The 11743-nt window shown below is 46.7% G+C and overlaps 1 protein-coding gene across 1 annotated transcript in view; it reads right to left on the reverse strand.

The window, feature by feature from the left end:
• The window catches only part of PPA1 (inorganic pyrophosphatase 1), a 36977-nt gene extending 34311 nt beyond the window's left edge, over nucleotides 1-2666 (reverse strand). Inside the window, exon 1 of the mRNA XM_044239685.1 lies at nucleotides 2507-2666. Coding sequence (XP_044095620.1) covers nucleotides 2507-2570 — 64 coding nt within the window. The 5' untranslated portion in view covers nucleotides 2571-2666. The remainder of the gene's footprint in view (nucleotides 1-2506) is intronic.
• Between the last annotated feature and the right edge of the window lie 9077 nt (nucleotides 2667-11743).

Raw genomic sequence — 11743 nt, forward strand, 5'->3', positions numbered from 1 at the left:
GATACAAGCCTCTACAATGAGGGCAGGGGCTGCCTTATATTATTTTATATCCCCAGAGTCTAGCAGTGACTGGGATATAAAAGGGGATCAAATTGTACTGGACTGATCTTATATCAGTTAACAGTTTACAGAACTAATGAAATAACTGGGCTTGGGGGGAACTTGGGGAATTATAAAACCCCACTTCTTAAGTAATGTTCCAGGAGCCATGTTAGATTATTGTATTTCTTAAGGACAATCAAGTTCCAACAACACTTTCACAGGTAATTTCTATATTCTAGAGATTTAACTACCATGTCCAAAAAGTAATTTCAAAACTTCCTTACTATTCTTTAAGAAACCTAAGGGTCAGTCCATACAATATCCCTTCATATTTAAAAACCAAGGTGGAATAGCAAAGACTGAGCAGTGACCACCCCCATCCACCACCCACCCATCCCTTCAGAGTCACCTGTGACTCTGCAATCCTATCCACTATCAGGTTTTGTTTCTTTGGGATTTTTTATTTTTGTTTTTAAGATTTCCTTTATCTATTTGACAGAGAGCGAGAGCGCACCCTAGCACAAGCAGAGGGAGCAGCAGGTAGAGAGAAGCTGGCTCCCTGCAGAGCCCCATGTGGCTTGATTCCAGGACCCATGGGGGGGGCGGTGGAGGGGATTACAACCCCATCAGAAGGTAGATGCTTAACCAACTGAGCCACCCAGGTGCCCTCCACTATCAATTTTAAAGAGTCTGGCAAATGTAACATTACAGAGGTAAAAAAAAAAAATCCTCTAAGGAAGGGTGCTAAGAAATCTGTGATTTTAAAAAACCCTTACAATTATGTAATTACAGAGTTGTTTCTATTTATTGTTATTTCTTAAGTCCCAGAGAATTCTATCTGATAAAAAGTTACTTTAGCCAGTGCAAAGTCAAGGAATGGCTATGGTCTTCCATAATGGCCATCAAATATGACCATTACATAACCTAAATAAAAACTACTGGTTTTTGTTGACAGAGAGAGCCCGATCACAATTAGGCAGACAGGCAGGCAGAGAGAAAGGGAGGGAAGCAGGCTCCCCACTGAGCAGAGAGCCGGATGCGACTCCATCCCAGGAAGCTGGGATCATGACCTGAGCTGAAGGCAGAGGCTTTAACCCACTAAGCCCCCCAGGCGCCCCTAAAAACTGTTTTAATACTGCTTGAAGACAATTCCCCAATCATCCCTCCACCTTCAAACTCTAGGGTCACCTCTCTAAATCCCTCTTACAGAGCAATTCCAGAGCCAACCTAAATCCAGGAAAAACAGTTTAGTGAATTATTCGTCAAAAGTTCCCACACTGCCCTTAATAAACTCCTTATTTAAAGTCCCACCCTTCCTGGATTTTACGTGGTAACCTTCAGCTACATGCGTAAACTTGAGTTGACTTTCTTGCTCCTCCCACAGCTGGTTACTTTTTGCTAGGAGCTTTGTTCATTCTCTCCGTAATCCCTTTCACCCCCCTCCATCCGGCTCTTTCCTACCCTTCACACGCCACACGCAGAATTCTCTGCACCTGCCCGTTTCCTCCCGAGTAAACTGTTTACAATTAAAACAGAAACGCCTTTGGTGACACATTTTCGAACGCCTCCGTTGTCTCCAATAATCTGTTCCTAGAAGCTTGGCGGGGCGCGGGGGGGAGGGGGGGTAAGAGATAAAGATAACCCCGAGGTAGCTTTCCTCCACCTGCAAGACAAAAAAGGTCGTGCGCCAGGGAAAGCGGAGCTCAGCCAGCCCGCAGCGCGCTGGGCTCTAAGCGCAGCTCGAGGTGCGGACTTGGGGTGGGTCCCCCTCAGATGCCGATTCCCTGCCCAGGGGCAAAAACTTGGCACTTTCTCACTCGTGCTTCCCAGACTGACGTCACCTGTTTGACTTGAAGGGAACAGCTTTCTGTTTCACAAGACGCCTTCCCAGCATCTGTGCTACCGGGGACAGCCCGGCGCGAGGGGCAGGAGCGCTACCCTGGGGGATCGGTTCGCTCCTCCACTGACCGCTCCGATCCCGGCCCCAGTTTCCCCGTCTGCAGAACGCAGGGTTGCATTGGACCCTGCTGGATGCCCACAAGCTGAGCTCCAGTTCAGGAATTAAGGTCCTCAGGGAGTCATCCACCCCGCCCCAGTTCCTCCGAATCAAGCAATCCTCTTACGAGGATTAGTTTACCCCCAGACAGCCTTCTAAGGTGACTTGGTGGTTTCCTTTCCCATCAGACGGTGCCCGCCCGAGCAGGACACCTGCAGAACTAGCCCGGCCCGGGGTCGGCTCCCACAGCGCGTGGGAAAGAGGAACGCCGAGCCACGCCGTCCCGTCTGCGAGCGCGACGTGTGAAACCGGAGGGCCGGCCCAGGCCCCGGGCAGCCCGAGGAACCCTGCCCGCGCCCGGGACGAGGGGCGGAGCGCGGGCCGCAGGCTCCGGGGTAGGAGGCGAGGCGAGGCCCGGGAATGAATGGGTTGGCGGGAGGGGAGGGGCCGTGGGCCACCGACACTCACTGAGAAAGACTCGGTACTCGAGGGTGAAGGGCGCGGCGCGCTCCTCGCTGCTGAAGCCGCTCATGGTGCCGCTGACTAGCCGCCGCCACCACAGAGCCACTAGCCCGCACGCGGCGCCGACTGACAAGGAGAAAGCTCCGCGCCTGCGCACCGCGGAGACTGGCCCCGAAAGCGGGGCGGGGAACCTCTTTAAGCGGCCACCCCACCCCCCGGCCGGCCCACGCCGCGCGCAGGCGCACTCCGCCCGGCCCGCGCGTCCTCTTGCCCCAGCCCCTCCTCCCGGGCCCGCCCTCGCGGGACAGGCCCCTGACTCTCAGGCTGGGCCACGTGGCTGGCGGCGAGCTCTGGCCCTGCCTGTGTACTGCCACCGCCCCGAGTGCTCGGGGACTCTGACAGAGGACGAGAGCTTGCGCCAGCTAGGAACTGACCGGCAACCTCTCCCCCACCGTGCACACAGGGAACTCTCATTCCCACCTACACCCCACCACCCCCGCCCCGAGAAATTCCCTGTGTCAAAAGGAGTTCCGAAATCACATGTGTCATCGGGCGGGCCCTGCCTTTGAACTTACAAGTGTGCAGTTTTACGAACTTGAGGTGTATTACTGACCCCACCCCCACCCCACAATGGCTTCCTGGTGAGTAACCGGCTCTACCATCTTCTAGTGTAAGACAGCGGGCAAATTGCTGCCAACCTTTCTAACTCACTTTCTCATCTTGGTAAATGGAGATAGAAATGGTAACTATTACGGGCTTGGGGGATGATTAACTGAGTTGATGCGTTTCAAGAGTTTGAGGAAGGGGCACCTGGGTGGCTAAGTACCTTAAGCATCTGCCTTCAGCTCAGGTCATGATCCCTGGGTACTCAGATGGAGTCCGGCATCCTGCTCCCTGCTCAATGGGGAGCCTGCTTCTCCCTCTCCTGCTCCCCCTGCTCCTGTTCCCTCTCTCTCTGCCAAATAAATAAATAAAATCTTTTTTTTTTTTTTTAATTAAAGTTTGAGGAAGAGTCTGGCTCGTTGTAAACACTATGGAAGTATGACTTGTTATTTCTACCCTCCTCAGTAAAGGAAGAGTTGCTGTGGCCCCTCCTTGCTCAACTCACCCCAGATCCCCGGGGGCTTTTCAGTTCTAAGCGCTGGGAAGGTCCGAGCATGCGCTCAGAGGCCCTTGAGCACATTTCTCTCAGGCATAAGTTCCTTAGGGCTTGTTTTTCAGCAAATGTTTTATTGAGTCAGGCCAGACCCCAACAACTAAAGTCTGATTGAGGCTATAGTCGGTTAAGTGATTCACTTACTTCCGCACTCCTATACACATACTTCTAAAGTGTATTTCAGGGGCGACTGGGTGGCTTCATAGATTAGGTGTCTGCCTGGAGCTCAGATCATGATCCTGGGGTCCTGGAGTGGAGCCCTGCACCCTGTTCCCTGCTCAGCAGGGAGTCTGCTTCTCCCTCTACCCTTCCCCCTGCTCCTGCTCTCTCTGGATTGCTCTCTCTCATAAATAAATAAAATCTTAAAAAAAAAAAGTGTACTTCAAAATCCAAATTATAAATTAGGAACTGATTATTCACTAATTCGATTATGTAATAATGAATATTTCAAAGAATGCCTAGTTCAATGGGCTGGGTTCCTTTAAAAGATCTTGTTTTTCTTGGGCATTAAAGTTATATGCCTTTTTTTTTTTTAAGATATATTGATTTATTTTTGAGAGACAGAGAGTGTGTGTGAGTGGGGTGGGGCGCAGAGGAAGAGAGAAAATTCTCAAGCAGATTCCCCCCTGAGTTCTGCAGAACCCAAGGCAGGGCTGGATCCCAGGATCCTGAGATCCTGACCTGAACTGAAATCAAGAGTTGAACACTAAACCAACTGAGCTACCTACGTGCCCCAAAGATAATACACTTTAAAGACATTTTGGGGACACGTGGGTGGCTCAGTCGTTAAGCATCTGCATTCAGCTTAGGTCATGATCCCAGCGTCCTAGGATACAGGCCCACACTGGGCTCCCTGCTCAGTGCGGAGCCTGCTTCTCCCTCTCCTACTCCCCGACTTGTGTTCGCTCTCTCTCCGCATCTCTGTCATAAATAAATAAAATCTTAAAAAAAAAAATTCATTTTGACTTAAACTTTTCTGTTTCAAAGCCATGTCTACTATGGAAAATGAGATGGCCCCTGTAGAAATGAGAACCTAGTAAGATAATTTCCTAAAGAGTTACAAAGAGTGTTCCTCCCTTGTCTCCATCCAGTCTACCATTAATTTTCAGAAAGCCATGACTCATTGACCTTTTGAATAGTACACCACACTGCTGTACTCCAGTTGGAATACAGGACAGGCAAAAAGAGTAGAGTAGGAATTTAGTCAGAATACAATGTATTACTGGAAATTAAAGGAATCTCTGCAGAGTGAACACTAAGTAGGATTAAGTTCAGGGAGTTTTTTAAGGGGATGATCTTTGGATTAAGTTGCTCTATCAGTCTTCTGCCTTTGAGCACAGGAACTAGACTTCGGGAAAAACCCAGAATCGTCTCTGTGGCTAACTTAACAAACAGATGGAAATGATGCAATTGTGTTCTACGGACACTTTCCCCGTTGCCTCCTGCCAGCTCAGAGCAAGATAACAAACTCTTGCCGACCTCTGGACTTGCACACCATTTTTTATTTCATCCTGTGTGTTAGGAAAGCCCATGGATATCAACTCCAATAAAACTCCACGCCCTGGCTTGGTGTCTTATTGGAGCTGATATCCATGTCAGTGCTTTAGAACTTTCCCTTGCGGGCAGTGGGGGTAAGATCCATGGGCTCAAGTGAAAGTTGTTCAGTTTCTCATGTGTCCCTGGGGGCTAGCACAGTACCTGGCCAAGAGGAGATGTTTATTAAGTCTTTGCTGGGCTAATGGATAGAGGAATTAATGAAAAGGAAGCAGATAATACCTTCTTACGTATAGTAGTTTGACAAAAGATAAACCCAGCTCCTGCCAAATATTATCTTTTCTTGCTCTGTAACAACTCCAGTGGTACTTCTTTTCAGTCTGTATCCTGTCCTCTTTGCTGTGGCTGACTCTGGTGGGTGCTTCTAATTTTCCAGTGGTCTCTCTTCTTTGGCTTATGACCACATTCTCTTCTGACATTTTCTGGCCGCTCATTTCTCATTCTCCCCCTTAGCATTGTCTTTACCTCTTCATCTTAATCATATCTTTCTTACTTCTCCTGTTCTCTGTCTCTAGAGGGACCCTCCCCCTAGATTATCTCATGTAGATATTTGGTGTCAACTACCACCTACGGGTCCTGTAACAAGAAAACTTCAAATTTACAGCTATGTTTTATTTAATGCTTATTGTGGTCATTGTCTCTGCTAGGTGGTAGGGATGTAGCATTTAGAAAGACATGGTCTTGGGGCACCTGCGTGGCTCAGTCAGTTAAGCCTCTGCATTTGGCTCAGGTCATGATCCCGGAGTCCCAGAACGAAGCCGTATCAAGCCAGATCAAGCCCCATATCCGACTCCTTGCTCACCGAGAAGTCTGCTTCTCTCTCTCTGCCCTTCACCCTGCTTATGTTCTCTCTCACTCTCTTTCTTTCTCAAATAAATAAATAAAATCTTTAAAAAAAAAAAAGGAAAGAAAGACATGGTCTTGGCCCTCAAAGAAGTTATAGTCCAAAGGGAAGGCAGCTTCAGCAAATAATTACAATAAACTCGGATAAGTAGAGTGACAAAGTACAGGGCATTGCATTATGGGAACAGAGAGCCCCTACAAGGAAGTGAGTCTTAACCTATGCCTGGAAGGCAGAGAAGAGGTTAATAAGATGAAGATGACAAGGCAGAATCCAGAAAGGGAATATTAAGAGGTGAGACCAGAGAAATAGGTCAGTGTTAATTGGTGGAGGGCCTTGGAAGGCATAATTTAGGGTCTGAACTTTTCCCTAAAAGCAATGGGCAACCTAAGAGTTTTTAGCAGGAAAGGGGCACCATCAGAACTGCTTTAGAAAGTGGTTCTGTTAGCAGCTTGGAGCCTGGTTGAAGTTTTATTAAGACTAGAAGCAAAAGACCCCAGAGAAGGCTGCCCCAGTGGCCAATGTTGAAGATGCTGACCAGTTCCTGGATGTGGGCGACAAAAGAGAAGAGCAATGACGGAGCCATGTTTAAGGTAGAATCAATGGAACTGGCCATTGGTTGGATGGAGTAGAAGATGAGGGACTAATTGCTTGAAAAAGGAAAGGAATTCTGACACATGCTACAACATGGATGAACCTTGAAGACACTATGCTCAGTGAAATCAGTCAGTCACAAAAGGACAAATACTGTGTGGTTCCACTTGCATAAAGTACCTAGAGTAGTCAAATTCACAGACACAGGTAGTAGAAGTTTCCAGGGGCTGGGGGAAAGAAGAAATGGGGAGATACTGTTAATAATTATGGAGTTTCAGTCTGAGAAGAGAAAAAGTACTTGAGGTGAATGCTAGTAATGGCTGCACAACAATGGGAATGTACTTAATACCACTGGACTCTACACTTTAAAATGGCGACAGTGGGGGTGGGGATTGGGGTTATTGGGTGACGGACATTAAGAAAGGCACATGATGTGATGAGCACTAGGTGTTATACATCACTGATAAATTATTGAACACTACATCTGAAATTAATGACGTACTATTTGTTGACGAATTGAATTTAAATAAAAAATTTTTTAAATGGTGACAATGGTTTAAAAAATATACATTCAAATGTATCTTTCTTTAAAAAAAAAAAATCACACAGGGGCGCCTGGGTGGCTCAGTAGGTTGAGCCTCTGCCTTCGGCTCGGGTCATAATCTCAGGGTCCTGGGATCAGGCCCTGCGTTGGGCTCTCTGCTCAGTGGGTAGACTGCTTCCCCCCCAACTACCCCCTGCCTGCTTCTCTGCCTACTTGTGATCTCTGTCTGTCAAATAAATAAATAAAATCTTTACCCAAAAAAATCACACAAAGTTTGAGACCTCGGTGATCAATAGTTACTCCAAAATTTATCCATGGGATGGTGTATCAGATAGGGTCCAATTGAACCAAAACTACTCAAAATGTTTAAACCAGGGGACTTGAACACAGAGAGTCAGTCAGTAAGTAAAAGAAGAGTTAAGAAGTCAAATACAGATTAGCAACAACAAGAATTCTAGAGGGACCAGACTGGAGGACAAGGCAGCTTCACCCAAGGGAGGAGCTCAGGGCCCATGGTCAGGAACAGGGATCCCAGTGGGCTGGCCTATCTTGAGATAGAGTTGCTGCTGGAGAGGCTGCCTGGAGAAGGAAGGGGACCTGTATTCTTTCCCTTCCTCACATCCTTCAGTCTCCTGATGGTGTTTCCCATTGGCTGGGCCCAGATGGAAGCCATGTGTATTAGTCAATTTTGACTAGTTGTGCTGCTGTAATAAACAATATAAAAAATCTCAGTTGCTTACAAGAATGAACATTTATTTTTTTTTTAAAGATTTTATTTATTTATTTGAGAGAGAGAGAGACAGTGAGAGAGAGCATGAGCGAGGAGAAGGTCAGAGAGCGAAGCAGACTCCCCATGGAGCTGGGAGCCCGATGTGGGACTCGATCCCGGGACTCCAGGATCACGCCCTGAGCCGAAGGCAGTCGTCCAACCAACTGAGCCACCCAGGCATCCCAAGAATGAACATTTATTTCTCGTTCAAGTTCCCTGGTGATGCTATGAGTCACCTGTGGCTCTGCCCCATATGCCTTCTCATTTGCAGACTGAGGCTGAAGTGGCATCCCCTAGCCTGCCCTAACAAGACCAAGAAGATGGGAAAAAGAAATGGTCAAACCACAGAGTGGACTCATAAGCTTTTGCTTAGAAATGGTATATGTCTCTTCCACTCACATTCAATTCGCTAAAGCAGGAGGACCTTGCAAATGGGTAACCATGTTGAGGGCTGTGTAATTCTCCTACAGGGAAAGAAGCAAATAAATAGTAAAAATAATATCACAGTCTACCGTCTTGATCATAAATTTTCACCTCTCTCCTTTTTGCATGAAAAATATTACTCACTCTTCCTGCAAAGAGTGACACCCAAAAGGTTCAACCAATCAAGACATGAGGGCCAAAGTTTAAAGTCTCATGATAGTCTCTGCATTATGTCCTGATAGGGCTTCTCTTGATCCAGAGACTAATGAACTTAAAAGACAAACAAACATTATCTACTGCCCCCCACATCTATACCTAATATGAGACAGTTGAACAGAATAAACACTGAATAAATACTAATATTCATCAAAAGAAAGAATGAGAGACTCACAATCATCATTGGTTCTTAGAATTCCCAAATCCTACTGGGTGTAGAAACATTCCTTGATTAAGTTCTCGTTCAGGTCCCTGGAAGTAGCCTGAGTTTTTCATAACTTGTGGCTGACTGGGGGGCGGAGCCGCTTTCTCAGCTTCCTTCCTGTGCACAGAAATTTGGGAACCCAATGTTGGTCTCCAACAATCACATCTTTTAACCCAAGCTGATGTGTCTTGGCTGCACACCTCTATATCTTGAATAACATTTGACCTGCTTCTAGTGGTTCTGTATGCCAATTACCACACGTATAATTCTTTTCAAGACATACCTCTCTCTGTAGACATCACTGCTAGGGAACTCGAACTTACCAACCCTCTCCTCTGTTGGAGATCTGCACTCTTAAGTCTCTTTTCCCTGGGTCATTTATCCACCAAGAGACTCACTAGCAGCCATTGCTCATAACCTTGATCTGGTCTCTACCCCAAGGCTGAGTTGTAATCTCGCTTACAAAACAGTCAATTCGTTTCTGAGCTCACCTCTTTCTTGTAGCAGCCTGTCAAATGCAGCTAAAAACAACTAAGGCACACTCGTAACAATCTGTTTCCCAACCTTTTTGCCTAATCTCACAAGGTACTTGGTTCATGATCTGCCTTCTAAAAAAGATTTTACTTATTTATTTGACAGACAAAGATTCCGAGTAGACAGTGAGGCAGGCAGAGAGAGGAGGAAGCAGGCTCCCCGCTGAGCAGAGAGCCCGATGTGGGGTTTGATTCCAGGACCCTGAGATCATGACCTGAGCCAAAGGCAGAGGCTTTAACCCACTGAGCCACTCAGGCGCCCCCCATGATCTGCCTTCTAAATGACCAAAGGCCTCACCACTTGCTCCCCACCACTCAGAAGTAATGGCATATATATATATATATATATATATATATATATATATATATATATATTTATTTATTTATTTAAAGATTTCATTTATTGAGGAGAGCACAAGTGGCTGGGGTGGGGGTGGGGCGGCAGTGGCAGGTAGAAGGAGAGGGAGAAGCAGACTTCCTGCTGAGCGAGGAGCCAGACACAGGGCTTGATCCCAGGACTTTGATAATCAGGACTGAAGCTAAAGGCAGACACTTAACCCACTGAGCCAGCCAGGTGCCCCACAATGGCACATACTTAAGGACAGCATTCTGCAACTTGCACCAATCATCCTATTAGTCAGCTTTTTCTAGCTAATGTTGCATTAGCGGACAGCCCTCCCCTCCATCGCCCGAAATCTCACTACATTCATTTTTTTCTCAGATTACAGGTTCGGGCTACAGATTGGCTTTGACTCTGCTCCATGTTATCTGTTATTCTAGGATCTTGATGGAGGGAACAGTTCTTATCTTGGTCTCATGGTAGAGGGAGAAGAGGAACAGCTGAACTACACTGAGGCTCCTAAAGCTTCTGGTCAGTGTTGATATTGAACTTCACTTCCCACTGGCCAAAGTAAGCAGCCAGACCCAATGTTAAGGGGAAAGAGAAGTATTTTAATCTGCAGGGAGGCATTATAATGCACTTGATAATACAGGGTTCTATACTCCTATTTCAGGGAAGAGAGTAAATAATTGGAAACAATAATATAATCTTGTATCCCTCTGACACAGGAGTTTGGGAAACTTGGTCTATAGGGATTTGCCGTCCCCCTGCCCCTTGCCCACAATACATTCAGCAGAGCAGGAGAAGAGAGTAGAGAATGGAGGGATATGACAACAGGGACTTAGGACAGCAATAGAGCTGGATGAAGACGTGGCTAGAAGTTACAGTGGCATAATCTATTATATAAGAGAAAAAAATGTCCAGAATCATCAGGAACACATAATGGAGAAAATATTATAGAGATTCTGGGGGATGAGGAGAGACAAAAGTCCAGGTTGAGAGATCCGGTGAGTGGTTAGATATGAGGCCTGGGCCACGTGGGTGGCTCAGTCAGTTAGGTGTCTGCCTTTGGCTCAGGTCGTGATCCCAGGGTTCTGGAATTGAGCTCCACATTGGGCTCCCTGCTCAATGCGGAGCCTGCTTCTCCCTCTGCCATTCACTCCACTTGTGCTCTCTGGCTTTCTCTCTCTCTCTGTCAGGTGAATAAATAAAATCCTTAAAAAAATTGATATGAGGCCTGGAACTGAGAAGAGAAAGACAGGTTTGCTGAAGTCATTCATTTGGGCAATTGAAGCCATGGGAAAAGATGAGACCACCTAGAGGAAATATATATAGGAATGAAATACAATTTTTAAAAAGATTTTATTTATTTATTTGACAGAGAGAATGAGAGAGAATAAGCAGGAGGAGCGGCAGAGGGGGAGGGAGAAGGAGAAGCAGGCTCCTCACTGAGCAGGAAGTCCTGCACCATGGGATCATGACCTGAGCCAAAGGCAGACCCTTAACCAGCTGAGTCACCCAGGTGCCCCACAATTTTTTTTTTTTTTTTAAAGCAGAGGGTCTAGAACAGAACCCTGAGGGATCTCAATATTCCAGGGATGGATGGCAGACAAAGTGCCAAGAACAGGTCAAAGAAGCCCTGACAGAAGGATAGGAGGTGAAACAAGGAAGTATGGTGTCTTAGAAGCCAGAGAGAAAGGGGGCTGTTTAAAAGGGGATGTTGGGGCACCTGGGTGGCTCAGTTGGTTAAGCCACTGCCTTTAGCTCGGGTCATGATCCTGGAGTCTTGGGCTCGAGTCCCACGTTGGGCTCTCAGCTCTGCGGGAAGTCTGCTTCTCCCTCTGACCTTCTCCCCTCTCATGCTCTCTCTCTCTCTCTCTCAAATAAATAAATAAAATCTTTAAAAAAAAATAAAAAGGGGATGTTCACAAATGGCCAACACACACAAAAAAGTGCTAACATCACTCGGCATCAGGGAAATACAAATCAAAACCGCAATGAGATACCACCTCACACCAGTCAGAATGGCTAAAATCAACAAGTCAGGAAACAACAGATGTTGGCAAAG

Source organism: Neovison vison, chromosome 2 (assembly GCF_020171115.1).
Source record: "Neovison vison isolate M4711 chromosome 2, ASM_NN_V1, whole genome shotgun sequence".
Taxonomy (NCBI): domain Eukaryota; kingdom Metazoa; phylum Chordata; class Mammalia; order Carnivora; family Mustelidae; genus Neogale; species Neogale vison.